At 40.2% G+C, this 20,128-nt stretch overlaps 2 protein-coding genes across 3 annotated transcripts in view; both read left to right on the forward strand.

Annotated features, from left to right (window-relative positions):
* sh2d3cb (SH2 domain containing 3Cb) overlaps positions 1 to 2,763 on the forward strand; it is a gene marked incomplete in the record, with an annotated part of 45,227 nt that extends 42,464 nt beyond the window's left edge. The window contains 2 exon segments of the mRNA XM_042214240.1: positions 100 to 309; positions 1,649 to 2,763. Coding sequence (XP_042070174.1) covers positions 100 to 309; positions 1,649 to 1,818 — 380 coding nt within the window.
* A 2,750-nt stretch (positions 2,764 to 5,513) lies between these two features.
* tor2a (torsin family 2, member A) lies at positions 5,514 to 14,874 on the forward strand. 2 transcript variants are annotated; one of them, XR_001335735.2, is made up of 6 exons: positions 5,514 to 5,721; positions 6,187 to 6,452; positions 6,997 to 7,172; positions 7,445 to 7,572; positions 8,689 to 9,085; positions 9,263 to 14,874. XR_001335735.2 is itself a non-coding variant. In XM_005947644.3 (5 exons), the coding sequence occupies exons 1-5, from the start codon at positions 5,601 to 5,603 to the stop codon at positions 8,931 to 8,933; spliced, it is 936 nt and encodes a 311-aa protein (XP_005947706.1). In that variant the 5' UTR covers positions 5,514 to 5,600; the 3' UTR covers positions 8,934 to 14,872. The 2 variants fall into 2 exon arrangements, 1 of the variants encoding a protein (XP_005947706.1); XM_005947644.3 differs by having other exon boundaries at positions 8,689 to 14,872.
* Positions 14,875 to 20,128: the final 5,254 nt, after the last annotated feature.

Here is a 20,128-nt window from a genome sequence, read left to right on the forward strand (position 1 = left end):
GGATAAAAGCATGGAGAAACAATTCCTGCTCATATCTTGGTGCTACACCATTGTTTCCACAACAAACATGATCTCTGTATCTGTCTTTCAACTCTCCAGAAAGCTGTCCGCTGTCCAACACCACTTTCCCCCACGTCCTCCCTCTTCTGACTCTGATGGAGAAGAATGCGGTGGTGGGTGAGGAGGGGACAGAACTGTGGGAAACGGTGGAAGTCGGGGTGGAAGTGGTCATGTTCCACCTTGGGGCGGCGAGAACCATTGCCCAGCTAGGGGGCATCTACCGCTCTAATGCTGAGAGCAAATTACAAGGTGAGAGAGCTTTGACGAAAACAAAATGCAGTATGTCTGCTTTATAATATTAGCAAATGAAATACAAACCTTTAGAAAATTTAAACACGAAAGACCACAGGGATCCGTCTTGGGACCTGCTGTATTTACTCTCCACACAGTTGCCATTCCACTGCAGGAACTCTGATCGCATGTTAGGTGCTGCAGCTTCTTGCTGTTCTTCATGTTGTTTCTAATGTGCTTTCACTTTTTTCCCTTTCTTTTTTTTAATACTGCTTTCCTCGAGTTTTAGCAGAAAAGTAGCCTAGCATTTCTTAGCAGCCACTTAAGCATTGGTAGTCTAGAGCATGTTTTTTTTTCAATCTGGAAAAAGGCCAACACAGTGGTTCCAACCAGGTGGCAACCTGCAATAAAATATAATAAAGTCAGATTGAGGCATGCATGAAATGCATGCAAGTCAAACTACATTTGAAACCTTTTATTGAAGAGACTGGTACATGCTGCAGCATTAAATAATCTAATTATAAAAAATAATTAGGAAAAGTGCTATAATTTCCTAAATCCTGTTCTATGATCATTCTTGAGTTGATGGTTTATTTTAAGTTGAAGTTTATATTATTATTAATCAGTAATAAATAGCTTCACGCCTGGTAGGCCAAATGAACAACCGAAGGCTGTATAGTGAACTGCAAGAACTTCCTCTTTCACTTCTCCTGCAAATAAACTCTTCTTTTCTTCTTCTGCTCCTGATGGGGTCTCCATCCATCTCACCCTATGCCCATCATCCTCTGCTGTCACGCCAACTCTCTGCATGCCAAATCTTTTCTGTGGTCTTCTTCTCTTCCTCCTGCCTGGCAGCTCAACGTTCAGCATCCTTTGTCCATTACATCCACTATCCCTCCTCTACATGTCCAAATCATCTCAGTCTTGCCTCTCTAAGAAACCGCTCAACCCTGTCACTTCCAATGTCTTTGTCTTGTCTTTTTGTCAGGGGCACCGCCTCTAAACCATGCATCATAGCAGGTCTCAATACCATCTAGTAAAACTTCTCTTTGCTCTGGCTTCTGTCACACATCACCCCTCATGCTCATCCACACTCCCTCCACCCTGGCTTCACTCTCTTCTTCACCTTTCTTGTGCACTTGTCTGTTCTGATGGTTGACCTCTGATATTTAAACTCTACCTTCATTACCTCTGCTCCTTGCAGCTTCCCTGTTCATCCCTCTCATTCACACATTCTGTTCTTGTTCATGTTTGAGACAGGTCCAGTTACAGGGACGTCTGTGGTAGAAATGGTAGTCTCTGGTTCCTTTCTACACTCCTGTGCTGCTAATAATGTTAAACTGATGTGATGTTGCAGGTTTCCGGGAGCGGGCCGAAGTCCTGGAGCTTTTCCTGACTGATTTCCAGATGCGGCTGCTGTGGGGGAGCCGGGGGGCCGAGGAGCAACAGGCTCTGCGATACTCTAAGTTTGACCAGGTGCTTACCGCCCTGTCCAACAAGCTGGAGCCACCCATCAGACGACACTGACCCCAGCACTGTTTTTAGAGGCCTTGTTTATGAGCTCATGCCTACATACATGGACAATTACTGTGTTGGACACTGAGAAGCTCCTCCACTGAAAGCTCATTAAAAGGGAAAGTGCTGTGATCTTTCAAACAAGCAGGCTTCCTAAGCGTGTAGACACCAGAACGAAGCAGTGCACCCACTTAGTTCAAATCTGTCACATGTAGCAGACCGGGATACTTGAAGAGTGAGACTGCAATTTTATAAATGCTTACCTTCCCATACCAGCACTTTTCCAGTTTCTTTTGAAGCTAAACTGATGTAACTCAAGGTTGAGGAACTTTGTCTGAAAGCTTCAGCAGAATGACGACAGTTTGTGAAAGAAACCACTAAATGCTTTGATGGAGTCTCCAGAGGGTGTTTTTATTTTTGACTGAGGACTTGTACTGCTTCAACAGCGTCACAGATCAACATTGTCCTGTGTTAGTTTACCTAACAAAGGACTGTATCTACTCGAAAGTGGCACAGGATGACATGATTTGGAAGTGTAAATATGTGGTGCCCTTTAGGTTACCGAGGCTGTGCCTCAGTCTGATAGGCTCATGTTTGTAAATGTTTTAATCTCCCTAAAGGCTGGACCTTAGCTAAATCCACAAACATATGTCACATTGTAGAATGTAATAACAGAATAACTGTACATCTGCATTTCAGTTTTTGTTTAGTTTTTTGTATCTTTTCAGTAATTAGGATTTTATCATTTGAAGAGATTATTAAATGTAACCTGGGGTCAGTTCGTGTTTCCTCTTTGTTTCTTTTTCTTTTTATTATAACAATGTTACTTTTAATGTAAGGGGAGTGAACTGATCCTAACTGCACGAGTACGGCACACAGGTGCAGATCATTTTTGTAATCTTAAACAGTTTTACTTTTTATTTATCAAAAAGTGTAAATAACGTTTATTTCACTGGAGGTTGTTTTATTGAATAAAAACAGTCATGCTTGTGAGCTAGCTGGCAACTCGGGCCGCGCTGCAGCATACACACTAACATGCCTCACTTTCCCCGGGCCTTTGACATGTCGGTGCTGAAGCTTTTCTAAATCACTGCCCTACTGTTTCAACGCTTCCACCATTAAAGCTTTTACCTACAGGCTTGAGGGGGTTACCGATCACTCCCCAATGTCAGTCTGTGTGTGGCATATTTCTGTGGAGTGATGAACTTGAACATGCCAAACTCTTCCTGTATTCTTCTGCTGTGGTGAATTTACATTTCAAAGTGAATCACCTGCTTCTAAACCCAGTTACAATCAGGAAAATGAAATAAACAAAACCACTTCAGATTTTTGACACTCATTAGTTAAACTGCAGGAAAAGACATAAAGACCTGGATGACCTGTAACTTTGCGATTCTAAATTCAGATAAAACTGAGGCTATTGTAATAGGACCTAAAGTCTAATATGATGAGAAATATGATATCTTACTCTGGATGGCATTACCTTGGCCTCCAGTAACACTGTGAGGAACCTTGGAATATGTAGGACTACTTGCTACCATTTGCGCAATATCTCTAAAATACCTGTTTACTTGTAAACTTGTTATTAATTTCTGTCTCTCTTCCCAAGCATGCCTTTTGTCCTGTCTTCCTCCCCTCACCTCAATCGGTCACTGCAGATGACCCCGCCCCTCCCTGAGCCTGGTTCTGCCGGAGGTTTCTTCCTGTTAAAAGGGAGTTCTTCCTTCCCACTGTCGTGAAAGTGCTTGCTCATAGGGGGTCATATGATTGTTGGGGTTTTCTCTGTATGTATTGTAGGGACTACCTTCCAATATAAAGTGCCTTGAGGCGACTGTTGTTGTGATTTGGCGCTGTATAAATAAAATTGAATTGAATTGAATTAAAAATTCATGATTTTTCTTACAGGGTAACATGTACATAAGTACAAAAAATATACAAACAAATCATGGAAATGCATCATTAAAAATGTGTCTGTGCCAAAACCCATATATATAAACCCAGGTAGAGAACACTGAACAAAAAGTTCAAGTTTTAAGTGAAGATTCTAAATCTAAAAACTTAAGCAAAGGGAGCAACAGAATAAATTAAAAGAGCTGCAGAAGACGGAACAGAAAGGTGTAGAGATAACACATCACAAGAGAATGACAGGTCTATTTTTTACACTGTGAGCTGAACAGGGATGGGAAACAGGAGACAGCTGGAAGCAATGAAGACAATCAGTCAAAAAGTCTGAGTCAAGAAACTAGAGAAAATGATCAGAGTATAAAGGAAAACAACCCAACTACAAAGAACAGCAAGAAAACTCTCATTAAAAATGATACAGTGGAACACTGGTTAGGTGAAAAGAGTCCCTAGAGTGATAAACCAAAGACAGGAAGTCAAAACTTAAACACTAAAACGCTCAAAGCACATCCTGTGCTGAAGCAGCACCAACATTCCTTAGTCTGTTTCCCAAACCTCAAAAACATAAACCTGAGGAACTGAAGGTATACACCCAATTACCATTATTCAAGATGTTTTAAAATGTAACATTGCAAAATATTGTATTTTAGTTTGAAAAAAAAAAAAGGTTTAATCATATGCATGAAGCTTAGGTCACTGTTAATAAAACTACAAAAACAGACATCTCACTGAGGTGCATATCTGAAGTGTGCTGTCCATGACAAAAGTGAAGGAAAAAAACCCTAAACAAACAAATTAAGTTATTTTATTTTTTTCTGGAACATAAGCAAGGACCCAGAATGTTATAACACATGACTCCATCAAAGATCATTTTCACATTAATAGCTCCCTCTGCTGTATGCAGGACACAACTTGGATTTATAGCTCTGGGGGTTTTTTTGTTTTTTATTTTGACTTGCTAATAGAAGACCTTTCACAAACACAAACACATTTTATTTGAATTTTTCAAAAAATCTACATGCATAATTACATTAAATGGATATTAAACATGTTTAAGAAATTACTGCGAATTGCATTTTTAAGTATGATATTTTAACCCAGATGGTTTGTCTCTGTTTCATTTGGAGCTACAACAACAAAGTTTTTTTTAAAATATTCTGTTGTTTAAAGTTCCTAGAAAGTATGGGACCATACCAGGTAAATAAGTAAATAAATAAATAAACATCAAAGTGATAAAAAATGAGGTTTAGAGCCATCCCATTTAGGTTTATGAATATAAATTATATAACCTATTACTTTACACCATGTTTCCTATTTTTACCCATGTTCTAGTATGCAAGATTCTATTTATCTAGTAAAATTGAAGGCTACATTATGTATGTGGCCTTTCCGCACCTTCTGCTTCTGTTTCACTGTTACCTAAACGCCATATGGAATATCTGTGAATTAACTGGAAGTCTGGGGTTCAGGTTTGATGTTTCGACTAAAAACAAGAAAGTTTGTGACTTGTTAGCAATAACCCTGTTAAACCTGGTGTCACAACTTTCTTTCAGACAAACAAACAAACAAACAAAAATCCTGATACCAGACCGTTTCGCCCTCTTATTCCCCATTCCAGTTAAAGTAAATGGTAGAACAGAAACTGCGTCTATCATGTCAGGCAGATTTCTAGTAAAGTTTGCCAAAGTCATGCGTTTTTCTGGACGGTGATCCTCCAACGTGTCCTACAATTCACGGCCCGTGCTGGATGCTCTCTGGGAATTGTAGTCCAGTTCGTCACTGAGCTACGTCTTTCTGGGCGCCTTTCGGGGAGGAAAAAACTACAAAATCAGCCGGTAGCGATAAGGAGAAGCTCCAAACTGAGCTTTTCTGTCTGCAAGCAGGCAGCCAAAATGTTGGCGACACTGTTTGTGCTGTTTTTGTTCTTTTGTAACCCAGTCTGCTGCGTTTTCCAGAAACTTTACTGCACCATATCGGACAGCTGCGACTGTGACTTTAAGCCGAATATTAGAGGTGAGACGTACTTGTCGATGCTAACCTACGGAGGCTACTTCGTGTTAGCAGCTAGCTTTGTACCAAAACAAAGTGCAAACAGCTTGTTAATGAAACCGTACTTTATTGTTGCTGTATTATACTACATGCGTTTCCTATAAAAAATATATCCGCTAACTGTTTTTTTAGTGTACAGTGTTCCCGAGGAGGCAATTAAGGCTTTCATTGTAGCTTATTCCTGCTTTTCTAACTGGTATGCTAGCTGGCTGAATACAAGAAATCTCTTACAATATCTGTAATTAAATTAGCTAGTTGTCTACTTTGCAGGTTTTTCATGATAACAGCCACGAGAAGTAGAATTTTCTTGCTCTGTTTTGTTCCTGAAGCTTATTCCTATAACCCTTTATTCCGGTTATTACAGGGCACCCCACCCCTCTAGTATTCCACGAAGAAAGATTGTGACTGTCCTTTTTTTCTGATCGCCAGACTTGGAGTGGGACCTCTACAAGAATGTCTATGGACAGCATCTGGCTCAGGACATTGTGTCAGAAGAGGTGGGAAGGTTCCTTCATAATAAAAGCCCCAGTCAGCCACTGGTGCTGTCTTTCCACGGCTCCTCTGGGACGGGAAAGACGCTGGTCAGCTCTATGCTGGGAAATCATCTGTACGGCTCAGCCATGAGCAGCCCGTATGTCCACCAGTTTGTCCCCACGCTGCACTTCCCCTTGCCCCACCGAGTCAAGCAGTACAGGGTATGTTGAGAAAGACAAATGGTTATATCTAAAATCTGAAGTAATGTACTAGTCGTTTTATTGTGTGTTCAATATAAAATGTTTGTTGACCATAACAAAGGGAAGTTTGAATGCTATCATTCCTAATGTGCAAACAGGACACTGCTTTCTTCTTAGGAACATACATTTAGAACTTACAAGAGAGTCCTGTGATTTTGCTCCCAATTTCAGGGAAGATGGGCTGGTCAAAACAAAAATGATCACACAAGTAGACACAAAAAAGATACTTGACTCATATGATCATTTTTGTTTTATGTTCAGCAGACTCTGTCTATAGACTTAACTAAGTGGGAACTAGTTAGTAATCATTTAATTATATACTAAAATTTCACAAGCGAGTGCCGCCTTTCAGACAACAGTATTTGCAGTTATACATGTTACACAGCCTATAATTAAGTAATAAAAGCAGAACAGCAGCAGACGTAATTAAAAGCATTGTTAGTTGCAGTCATAGGTGATGTGTTGGGAGCTTGTGAAATTAAATATCCATCCTTTGGTTTTGTAGGAGGAGCTGAAGGACTGGGTGCAGGGAAACCTGACGGAGTGCGCTCGCTCAGTTTTCATTTTTGATGAGATGGAGAAGATGCCTCCAGGCCTCATTGATGTCCTGGAGCCCTTTTTGGGTCCGTCTCATGTTGTATTTCGCACCAACTACCGCAAGGCAATATACCTCTTTATCAGGTACTTAACACTCCCCTAATGCAGTGAGACATGTCCAGTGTTTAGCTTCCTAAAGCACCAAGAAGGATCTATATGACACTAATTCTGCGGATATGAACTCTCTCCAAAAGAAGTTCTTGTATTCTCTTTGTCAAAATAACTTAAAGCTTTCATGAACAGTTAATGCTCAAAACTTTATTTCTCTCCCGGTGATGCTTAAAGAAGAAGGTTGTTTTTTTTATTTTTTTTATTACAAAGGGACAGGCAGCTTATTTTGTGTTTCTTGTGTGCAGCACTGCAGGAGAGGAGGTGATAAACAAAGTGGCTCTGGAGAACCGTCAGGCAGGACGAGAGAGAGAGGAGATCAAATTGGACAACCTGCAGGAGGCCATCGCACAGGCAGTTTACAACAATAACACAAGTAAGACTCATTTTACATGTTTAAGTACTCCACACTCTTAGGGTAAGGCGGTTTCATCCCAAACCGCTTCAGAGTTTGATTAAAGTTCAGTATTTTCTGTGTATAGGATAGAATAAAACCGAATAGAATGGCCCTTGTCATTGTACATGTACAACGAAATTGTGGGAGTTCTCAGCTGATCAACTGAGAACTGAATAAAATATAAATAATAGTAAATATAGTAGAAATAACAAAAAGGAGAAATGTAGACAAAAACAAGAGGAAGGCAAATATTAGAGAACAAGTTGCAAAGTGCTTGAAGTAGAAAAAGTAAAAGTAACAATAACCATGATAAAATATTAATGTTTTCTATTTACAGAGCACATAAAATGCTTTACAGATCAATACTTACGTTCAATAACATTTAAAGGGAGAAATAAATTAAAAAAGAAGTAACTGCAATCAAATTAAATGGGTCATAAACGCTTGGCCAGTAGGCTGTAGCCTCAGCACCAGATAACAGTCACATGAGAGCCTGGACAAAGACTCAGATTGTTGGGTAAAGGTCTCTTAGTTCAGATATGTAGCACAGAGAGAAGCCATGAAGGACCTTGAAATAGATCCTAAAATCAATTCTAAGTCGTACTGTGAGCCATTATCAGGAGGTTTAGGGAAAGGTGTGATGTGATGACTCCGGCTTATGTACAACCTGGATTTTCAGTTGGAGCAGGTGAAGATGTATGTTGAAAGTGTGAGAAGGTTAAGACATTTTAAATGCTGGTGTCAGGAGGTAAAAGAGTTTTTTTCATGTCAGTGTTCTTGCCTTGGTTTGTTCAAACACAGTGTTTTGTTTTTGTTTTTTTTTTACTGCATGTTCACTAGAAGAGGAAGAAGGCAGTGATACTGATGCTTTGGTGCTCTTCCAGAGCTAAAACTGGTCTTCTGACTTTGATTCATTTAAGTTAATCATGAATATAAAATTAAAGCCCATAATAGAAGCAGCATCATCGCTCTGCAGCAGTGCATCATAATGAACACAGAAATTAAGCAGCCTCTTTGAGCTAATTTTCCAGTGCATTGCTGATGAAAGCTTTCATTACTTCAGTAACTGAAGTGAGTTTTTAACCCCCCATTCAGGCGGCCTCTTCAAGTCCAACATCATTCAGCAGAAGCTCATCACCCGCTTTGTTCCCTTCCTGCCCCTGAGCCGATACCACGTCGAGCGCTGCGTGCACTCACAGCTCTGCCAGCGGGGCAGCTGCAGCCGCAATGACGTGGTGGAGGCAGTAGGGGGCGACATGAACTACACTCCAGCTAAGGGAAAGTACTTCTCCAGCACTGGCTGTAAGACTGTCCCTGCCAAAATCAACTTTTTCCTGTGAGCTGAGGGGAACTGGGTTTAACTTTTAGGACTGAAAGGGAAAATCTGAGAAAGATGCTCACATGCAGGTCAGAACAGCATCTGGAGGCTAGGATGCCCTGGGAGCATGAAATCAAGGGGAGTGGAACTCCTGACTGTCCGGATTTGCAATCAGTGAGTGTCTCCATGAAGGTATAGTTGGCGTTTTCTGACTTTTTCAGGAGTCATGCCACACTCTACCTCAAACCCAGCTCTACCTTTTAATTTTTATATATTTTTGTTGGTATGTTGTGGTTTCAGGTTTCAAAGGCTTCAACTGGAAGTCATTAATTGATGTTTTCTTGTTTTTAGGCTCATTATTTATCCAGTCTTAATTTATTCTTTGTCAACACCGCCATCCCTTCATGGTCACACTGATGAGGAATTGTCACAGGTGTCCAGAGCGGACTAAACAGCTGGAGGTTCTTTGCTGAGTGAGCGAAGACCTTTTTTGTTTGTTTTGTCTTCATTTCATTTTTCTAATATTTTTCCCAAAAGGGATCACACAAGATTGTTTTTATTTTGGGTAACATTTGTCAGCAATGGGATTTTTGCTAAGTGTTGACTTTCGACGATCATTATCCAAGTTTTTCACCCGGATGAAGCGACATATTTGGCTTGTGGCAAAGAGAGCTTGACATGAAAGTACACGTCATCAGTCGACTTATTAGAAAGTAGAATATATTTTAGGACTGAAAGATGTCACAGGATAAAGGAGCTCCTTTGCCAGATCATTTTAAAACAAATGAAAGAAGAAGAGATGAGTTTTACTTGGGGGGGAAAAAACAACAACTTGTGTGCTGCAGCCCTGCAGGCTCGATGCCATATTTTGGGAGCATGTGTCCACTTCTGCCATCAGGTGGCAGTAAAGACTTTGTTTTAGACAAGTGTAACGGAGGTGAAGCTGAGTTCACCAAGAGCTCAGTGCATTTTAATTCACTTACTCCCATGTGAGTGAGTTCTGTAGTGCTTTTATTTTGTTTCATTGCTTTAAACTGTACTGTAAAGGCAGCAGGTAGGGATGTTTTTAAAACACTGAAAGTGCACTTTATGGAGTATTAAAAAGACCTGGTGTTCTTTGTCAATTATGAAATATTGCCAAAAGTTTGGATTGTTTACACCAAATTACTAATTATAAAGTATTAATTTTTTCTTGTAATAAATTGCCTGTTAAATGCAGTGAAGAACAAGGGTAACGGAGTTCACAGGATGAAGATGAAATTCTTATCTTATCAGGGTGAAGGTTGACACACACAGAGGCTCGTGAAACTCAAGACGGCCGCAGGGATCAGCGTTCATTAGCTTTGCTTTCAGTACAGAAAAGTCTAATAGTCAAATCAAACGCCAGTTTTTTTTTTTTTGATTGATTTTTACTTTTTCCACTCAGCTTTGCTGTGTTGCTGTGGAGAAGGCAGACTCCAGGCTAAAACTCAGTCATGTTTTGTATGAAAATTTTTATGCCATCCATAATCGGCGACAGTTAGACTCCTCACACTACCACGGTTAATACAATCTCCACAACAAAACACTTTGGTTTTTGTCCTTGTTGTTTCTTCTGAGTTACACAAGTTTCAGGTCCAGCTTCTGAACATTCGTGACTGAAGCGTTTGAGGTATTGTGCACCTTTTACTGCTACAATGTAAAGCAAAAATAAAATGTAATGGCACAAGAAAGGTGTTCTGTGCCTTTTGTCCAGTATTTATTTAATAAAACAGGGAGATTTCTCTGTTTTCTTGCATTTTAATGGAAAATATTCTTTTTACTTCTGAGAATATCAACAAATATTTCTGGGACAACTTCACCAATTCCAAGGTGCATGGAGAAGATCAAACATCTGATGGCATGAAGACTCAGTTGATCCTGGTGAAGGCCACAAGCTGAAACGCGTTTGATCACCTAATAAAGTTGTTCCCATTACTTCTGTGAATATGACATGTAACTACAGCTTTATTTGTTTATTTATTTTTGATTCAGTTTTTTAACAATCACCAGTCTGATTTCAAAGAAAGATAGTAAAGGGTCCAATTACTTTTTAACCCTTTGGGTGCTTTATGTTGGATCAGGCAACTGGTCACTGCAGGACTCCAGGCCTCAAGCGACGGTGTCATGCAGGTTTTAGATCTCACCCTGGGTCAACACACCTGAATCCAATAATTACTTCGTTACCAGGCCTCTGGAGAACTTCAAGACATGTTGAGGAGGTACTTTAGCCATTTAAATCAGCTGTTTTGGATCAAGGCCCTGCAGGACACCGGCCCTTGAGGCCCGGCATTCCCCATTCTTTTGCTAAATTAATCTCCAGTTTCTTTCTTTTTTTTTCGCTTAACCAACTTGAAGTTACATTCATTCTTCTGTTTATCATTTGTGATTTATTTGCCACTGGAAACCCAAGTGCCCAGAGCGACTGAATCGAGAAGTTGTTTAACGTAAATACATTCGGAGTTCTGTGTTTCTCATTCTGAGATAATTATTCCTCCAATCATAATGACACTCATACTGAAAATGCTTAGTAAGACCCCACGACCACAAAAAACTAAGACATTTGCTGCCGCATTCATTGAAAAACTTTGAGGAGCAAAACCCCAAAAGGTTGATTTTGTTCATCCGGCCGTAACATTTTCAGTGGGAGAAAACGCTACGTCCAAGTGACTTCTTCAGTCTCAGCTGACTGCAGGAACAGAAACAACCTTTTGGGATTTACTTACCTGGATGATTGAGCATGCATCAAGACTTTGGGGGTCAAGACTGTGCATGAAAAAGCTGCTGTTAAATTTACTACACTGAAGATGCTTTCTAAAGATAAGTCACTGTTTTGTACAGTAATTACATATCCATAGTCTAACAGTTGAAATATCAAGAGACTGAAAGACATCTGTAAAACCTGCAGTGAAGTCAGTGTTCTTCACATAAAGCGGTTAACGACTGTTATTTGGTGTAACTCAACAAGTAGATAATGGTCATGTAATACAACAACATGTTCATTTAAAACTCATCCTTTCTCAACATTATCCAGCACTGAAAACTTTATAAAAGCCTGTTTTTCTGGTATTTTATTACAAATTGCTTCAAAAAGGGTGAAGCATGATTTTTTTTTTTTTATCCACCTGTCCTTGATTGTGAATGACTGGAGCTGCTGTGTATCAGCTCTCTGTACGAGATGCGATGCTGATTAGATCTCTGAGAAAGACGTAACTCTGATATCTCGTTGAGCAGGAAATTAATAGTTTCTCCATCGGAAATGAACAGGTGTCAGAGGTCTTCAGGAGGCTGTGTTTGTTCACTCTTTTCAGTCCGTGAAGCTACATTCTCACTTGTGTGGACATTTCTCTTAACTTACTTGTCATTAGATCCAACTCATTTACGCATGACACCTCATTTTTACACTGAGTTGGCACAGTGGGGTGGTACTTAGCACCATCCTCTCACAGCAGGAAGGTCCTGGGTTTGAATCCTTCCTGTGTGGGTTCTCTCTGGTAAAGACACAGTTGGGGTTAAATTGCATGGTGATTTTAAATTGGCTGTAGGTGTGAAAGTGTGAATGGTTCTTTGTTCTCTGTGTTAGCCCTGCGACAGACTGGGTACCTGTGCAGATCAAACCCCTCCTCTTGCCCTGTGAGAGCAGGGATAGGCTCCAGAATCATTCCGCATCCAGCTGCATTCTTTAATTGCCAACAGGGGGCGATACCCGTGTTTGCAAAAACATCTTCAAGTCCCACAGAAGTCTAAGGAGAAACAGGTCTTGGACTGAAAAAACTTTGATGATGGTTCTTGGGCTAAATCACTCATTTTATCTCACATGGTTATCATTTTCAAGTATCAGAAAGGAGAATTGTCCTGGGTATGCTCGTTAATTAACAATTTGAGATTCACAAGTCATTAGCCGGTAGATCTGTCCCTTGCTGTCACATCTGGTTTCAACACAACAGCGGCTCAAATGCACGAAGCCTCGAAACTGGAGTTCATTAACCAATAGGTGACAGCACTGGTGAGTGGTTCTTCATCACCATTGACCATTTTGTAAATTAAAATTTAACGATCAAATTCTGGACGTTTCACTGGAGAAACAAAAGGGAAGGCTGGTGCAAGATGGTCTTAAAATATGGGAAAGTATAAACTATTCAACAAATCACTGAATTTATAACTAACTCACATTATTTTATGTACAATTTGTGAAAAAGTTCTTGCATTGATTTCGATGTAAATATTGGCAATACTTCACAGTCCCTAGACTAGATGTTCCTGTTCATGTTGAGGCTGAGATTCTCATCCACCTAACCTAGACAATTATACCTGATAAACATAATCACATCAGCTGATATTAGTATTTAGGTAAAAGCACCACCCCATCAGATTTCTTATCTACCCTCTATTGGGACACTGAGTAGCATATAAATAAAAAAAACAATGCAATAATTTGCAAATCTCATAGATGCACATTTTAATCACACAAAAAAAAAGAAAATATATATTTCAAAAGAGCTAGTTTTGAGTTTGATGGCAGCAAGATGTCTCAAAAAAGTTGAGACAGGGACAGCAAAATGCTGTAAAAAGTTGGTGTTACTTAAAGAAAACCGCTGGAGGAATATCGTGTATTTAACTGGTAACAGGTTAGGATAGATGGAGATTAGTAACATGATTGGGAATGATACGAGCAGTATAAAGTATAAAATATCTCATCACCTACAGTACATGATATCAAATGAGTCAGAGATTGTGTAATGGATAAAAGTTTGGAACCTAAATTGGATGCCTGTGATCTTATGGCCTGCAGGGCAACACTGGATTAAAAAACAGGCATGATTAATTCATAGAAATCATTGCATGGGCTCAGGAACACTTCCACCAATCTCTGTGAACAGCTCATGGAGCCATCCACAAATGCAGAGCAAAGCTCCATTATATATGGAAGAAGTCATATCTGTACAGATCTCATTCTCTGGCCCAAAGCTTGTTTAATATCAACTGAGGCAAAGTGGAAAACAAGGATGCACCATCCTCCAGACTAAAGAGGAGAGTGGCCTTCTGGCTTGTTAAAAGCACTCATACTATCATTAACAGTATGGTTTCAAAGTAGAAGTATTCAGTGTTCTTACTTTAAAGTTTTGATATGTTTTCTATATTGTGAATAAAATAACTGTTTATGAGATCTGTAACAATTGTATTTGTTTTTCTTTACATTTTACACTGTCTGACCACTTTTTTTGGAATTGGCTTTTTCTAAATCCTACCACACAGTCGCCTAAACATGAGATTTAAAAATGAACCCTGGAGTCAAAACTCTGGGGTGAAAGTTATTTTTTAAAATTGACATCTTCATATGTTCATTTCAATTCAGTTTTATTGTGTAGCGCCCATTTTGCATGTGTGGACATGTGTTGCGTTTTCTCTCTGCTGCCTTAGGTACCGCATCTTACAGCTAAACACATTCAGTAATTAGATAAGGGAGCACGAGAAAGAAGAGCACTCCAGCGCCAGAATACCTTTGTTGGTAGTGTGTGTGAGCAGCACTGTGCTTTGGGTTAACGTCTTGAGTTTCTCTTTGTGCGACAGACTTCTAGATTTTGTTTGTCTTTATTTTAGGTAAACCAAACAGATGTAAACGGAAACTACCTTTATCCCCACACTGCATTTTCACACATTCACGCCGTGGTATGTGTCAACACGACGTGTAGTTACGTTTCCTGGGAGGGAGGTGCACGTCAGGTTTCGACGTAGAGTTAAAATGGGGTCCCGTCATGATGTAAATAATGATGATCTGACACAGAAGTATAGTTTATCTGTTTAAACAACACCTGGCAACTGTAGGGAGGAAGAACTCCCTTTAAACACGAAGAGGCAGAACTAGGCTCAGGGAGGGGCAGCTATCTAAAGTGACTGGTTAGAGTGTGAGCAGAAACTACACATAAATTCATGGGAAAACTGGAGGAGAGGTGCATTACTGGAAGTGTCTGATTTTTACCAGTATTCCCAGATGAAAGAAGGCAGACTTATTTGAATGAAAGAACATAAATTAATCACAAATCACCAAAAATATTCATTACAGAAGAACTGTAGGTCATGTTGGTGTCATCCAAAGTAAGAATCGTGGTGCACGGTGCTTCTGAGATTTGAGAACATGGTCGTTTCTCAAACATAATGAAGCAGTTTGGTTGTAGATTCATGTTAGGAGATGAGGTTGGCGTGAGACAAAATTCGGTTTAAATATTGTTTCTTCATTTTGTTAGATTTTACTCTCTTGAGCAACGAGATGTGCTTGAAGTATGCACCCCAAGAAACGTCAAGTTAAACAACATTAGAGTCAAGTTTGTCATTTAAATGTCAAATTTTGAGCCAAGGCCAATGAAAACTTTTCAGATGCTGCCAGATTTACTACAGATTACTGTAGCTTGTTTTCTCAGCCAACTTGGTTTCTTTGGAGATGCCCAACTGCCATTTTTCTCACCTGCTGGAGGTGACCGACCAAACAGGAAACCAGCCAAAACCTCCAAACTTCAGTTTCCTCTCTGCTTGATGAAATTTTGGAAACATCTCCTCATCCTTTCAAAAGGCACCAGGCTGCCTCCTATATATGCCACATCTCACCACGACCCTGCTGTGATGACTTCATCAACCCCCACCCTCTGCTCTCCGCCCTCCACCCCACCCACCAATAGCACCACCACACAGGCTGTGTGAGGAAGAGGAGGGGTTCAAAGGTCAGCTTAGAGGCCTCTTCACCCCAGCTGCTGTTGCTGTGTGCTGCCATCTATGCAGTTCAGGACAATGAGAGACGCAGGGAAAGAAAAAGCCAGGATGACCGTAACACACACACACACACACACACACACACACACACACACACACACACACACACACACACACACACACACACACACACCGCGACCTTTGAGCTTTTTTTCACACGGTCCCAGTAGAACAGCTGGACAAGCCTTTATTTTTTCCTAGGTAAGAGTAGTGTAGTTGTATTAATTTATTCTTCTGCAATTTAATGTTGTGCTCCACCCCCAACCTCCTATTCACCACATTTACTTCCTCCCTCTTTTTATCCTCTTCCTCCTCTCTGCTCCGCCATCAAAATCTGTGTAAAAAGTAACTTTCACCTCACACTTTACCTCCTCACCCCTCGCCAACCCTCCCTTCTTCCTTCCTTCCACCAGAGCTGGGTGGTGACGGTGGCGGGGGCAACAATGGGACGCTGCTCCTTCCTCCCCCCTCCCTTTGCACCACCACATCTGTGAGTGCCCCTCTGTCTTCTCATTCTTCTCCCTAACCGCTCCATTATTAAGCCTCTTTCACTTGTAAATGTGGCCAGCGATACTTCTGATGGGTCTTTTATGCACGCGGCCGGGGTCAGGAGAAAGGTAGGGGCCACAGTGGAGGGAGGGGGGTGGGTCATGGTTGAGGGTGGCGAGATGGTGGAGGGGCAGTGGATTCAGGAGTCTTGTGCTGTTTTGTTTTTTTTTCCTCCCTTTGCAGGCCGGAGTGTGAGGGGACAATTGTGACAAAGAGTTAAATCCTTTTTTGTGTGTGCAGTCATTTGGGACGGTTGGGACGGGCCTGCATTCCTGCAGCCGGCTGTCCCCCCAGTAGGATGGAGAGGAATGGGACGGCATGTAGGAATGAGGTGTAGGAATGACCAGAGTGAGAGCTCACTCAAAAGTTGCACATGATATTTCAATAAATTTGTGTGTGTAGAATCATATGCAAAAGTTCATAGATTTTAAAAGGAAATATAATTGTGACCACGCTGGCTTCTATCAACCTTTAAATGTAATGGGAAAAAAATATGGAATAACCGTCATTTTAGTAATCTACTGCCTGAAGTTTGACTTCCAAACATATCTGATCTTGTACAGTGTACAATACTGCAGCTTCAGCATTGATTTATATTTAGACAGCAGCAGCACTCGGTGAAGACACCAAGTGTTTGACATCTAACCGAAACCATAAAGTTCAAACACATGATGTAATGATCAAGAAAGAAAGAAGCCTGCCAAAGCAAGTCCGACCCCACGGACTCCCATTTAAAAAAAAACAGCTTTACCAGAGAAGTAAACATGTTTACTGTAGCCAGTATCCCCCAGTATTATAGCTGGTATACAAAGCAGGTTACAGGAGAAGAGATGTAGATATTTTGATTAACAGGTGTGTTTGAAACACAGGTAGCTCCAGCTGCAAAGTACACTCAGCTAACTGAGTAAATGGTCTGTACTTGTATAGCGCTTTACACATCCAGTCATCCACCCATTCGTGATGGCTAGCTATATTGTAGTTACAGCCACCCTGGGGCGCACTGCTGGACACTGGCGCCACCGGGCCCTCTGACCACCACCAGTAGGCAACGGGTGAAGTGTTTTGCCCAAGGACACAACGACCGAGACTGTCCAAGCCGAGGCTCGAACCGGCAACCTTCCGATTACAAGGCGAACTCCCAACTCTTGAGCCACGATCGAGTAACTGAGATGGACCGCTACATATTCTGCTAAAGTCTCTTAAAGGAAATTTACTGCAACTATGTGACCAATAATCTGGGTTGTTGTGAGATTAATTGTATTCACAACCATTCAAGAAGTGTGCGTTGCCGTCAGTGTAATTTTAGTTGTTGTTTTTTTCAAGTCAAGTCAAGTCAAATTGCTTTATCGTCATTCCAACCATGTGCAATGGTACAGTACACAGCAAAACAAGACAACGATCCTCCAAGACCATGGTGCTACATGTGACATAGGCAATCAACACAGGGCTACATAAAGTGCAAGTGTGCAAAAATTACAAAAAAACCAAAACAAAGACAGTGCAACACCAGACAGAACAGAACGATACAACAACGACACAGGTTACGCATGTTACTCATCACTAATTAGGAAGTATCTGTGTCTTTGCTGCATTCATGACATTTGTTGATGAAGAACCGAACTTGGTAGCATTAGCTGACAGCTAAGCACTACAATGGTCTCAATATAATCACTTTTGACGTTCTAGAGTCATAGACAGTGGTTAATAGGTACCGTAAATAAATAGCATTGGTAGTTACCAAGATAATGTTTCTGTAAGCGTCACTTTACCATTATGTACAAGCTCTATAATCAAAATAATATTTTAATGCTAAAATACAATTGCTGTCATTATCAATGAATTTTAAAATGTGCTGTTTTACAAAGAAGCTGTAAAAAATGGCAAAGAGCTAATTTTGTTGTTAAATTACTTTTGTTTACTTGCATTCCTGAACAGAATATTTTCATTTTAATGGTGGAATGCTATATTTAATTAATTACCGACTTAGCCAAATTTAAGCTGCCACTAACTTGATTTTTGTTTGTTATTTGCCAAATAAATAAGTTTTAAACAAGTTGACAGATGTCTGAAATACGGTCGAATACATTTTTTAAGCACTGCAGCTTCTGGATCAGAAAACCTGCCACCAGATGTTGTGGTGCTGACAGCTGTGGTTTAGTGAAAAAGCCTGCAGAAGCTTTCCTTCATCAAGTTAATATGCTTTTGCCAACTAAATATTTGTCAAATTGCTGCCTGGATCAGACTCACTAGCAATTTTTATTTTTCTCTTCCAGAAAAAGTCACATTCTTGCGTCTTTCTGAAGTCATGGTGAGATGCTAGAAACAAAGTCTCAGAATTTAACATTTAACAAAGTGTCTCCAACCCCAGAAAACCCAAAAACTAGACAAGAACAGCAACCTGTGCAGAACAATTTACAACCACAGCTGTCATTCTAATATAATTATTTACAGCTTGCAAGGTGCTACAGTCCTCTTTACAATAGGAACGGTGATCCAACCCAGCTTCTCCAGTTCATCTCAATGGACAGCAAACACAGGACTGGTTGGTGGGGTGTATACACACACTAGACAATATGGTGGGGACACGAAAGGAGAATGGAATGTACCATTCAGTAACCTGTAACAAAGCTTACAGCAGACTAGACTATCATTTCGAGTCCAACATTTTGATTATACTTGATATATCTGGTGACATTTTTGCCAGCCTTGGCAAATGTAAAATACTACTTTATTAAACAGATATGGTTCCTTTACACAGAAGGTGCTCTTTGATGGCAGATCATGACATGCCATATAAAAAAACTTGTGTCAGTACCTCCTAAATTTTCACGCCACTAGATAACTCTTTTAATCTAACTGCTTCATCCCAAAAGCATAATCTTATTCCTAAACCTAACCTAAGGTTCTTTTTTGTCAGGTTGAAATCAAAGGTTGACCCAATGCAGACCAAAAACAAACAGGAAAAGCAACTAAATGAGAACAAATCCAAAATGCACAGGCTCAGACAAAGAGGAACAAAGGACTATTTATACACCGAGGAGTAACCAGAGACTAGAAACAAACAAACAGATGAAAGTAATCAAGACAACAATCTATCAACCAATCTACTAAAGTAAAAAAGGTCACAACCTAAAACACCTGTTCCTAAACATGGAGACAAGAATACTCCCATCAAACACGAAAACACGATGAAGGGAACACAGAAGGACAAATGCATAAACACAGAAAGCGAGAAAGGACAAATGAAAAGGGAAACACTGAGGGAACTAAACACTGTAATAAAACTAAAGTTAACCATCCAAGAATACTAAAGAAGAAAAAAATCAGGAATAAAAATAAATAAATCTCACTTAAAATCAAAACGTCAAACATAACAAATATGGTCAAACCTAAGCAGAAACCCAAACTTGAATATATTAACTAATAATTCAGAAGGAAATAACACAATGTTTGAGATCAAAGCATGTTTTTGAGTGCCTAATGAGCATGGGGAAAAAACTAAACAAAGTATTCCAACCAGCTGGTCGACCAACCAGCAATTTATGTAGCTGCCATCACTCTGATCTCTCAGTGCATAGTAAATGACAGTTGCTGTTAATCTTACTGTCTGCACACAGCTACTGTCCCCACACTTAGAAACACTGAGGCATCGGAGTGAGTAAGAACAGAGCACAGATGTCGACGGATTTTTCCTGACGTGTCTCCCAGTCCACGTTTTCTCCAGAGTGACACTGACACTAGTTCAGCCTTATTGTTTCTCTAAATAGAAGACTCATTTCTTCATCTGTGTTCGTCTAATAACGTTTACCTTTAGGCTTCTGATTAGCTAACATTTTGATACTTTTGGGGTTATATCATTACTTGTTGCTTTAGCGTGCTTGATAT

Source organism: Haplochromis burtoni, unplaced genomic scaffold (assembly GCF_018398535.1).
Source record: "Haplochromis burtoni strain Fernald_Lab_line unplaced genomic scaffold, NCSU_Asbu1 Contig_537, whole genome shotgun sequence".
Taxonomy (NCBI): domain Eukaryota; kingdom Metazoa; phylum Chordata; class Actinopteri; order Cichliformes; family Cichlidae; genus Haplochromis; species Haplochromis burtoni.

Bases quoted from the DNA above. Each gene is read 5' to 3' on its own strand.
- tor2a (XM_005947644.3), top strand. From the start codon at position 5,601: ATGTTGGCGACACTGTTTGTGCTGTTTTTGTTCTTTTGTAACCCAGTC. The intron at 6,453-6,996 runs GTATGTTGAGAA...TTGGTTTTGTAG, and splicing joins ACCGAGTCAAGCAGTACAGG to GAGGAGCTGAAGGACTGGGT. The intron at 7,173-7,444 runs GTACTTAACACT...TCTTGTGTGCAG, and splicing joins GCAATATACCTCTTTATCAG to CACTGCAGGAGAGGAGGTGA.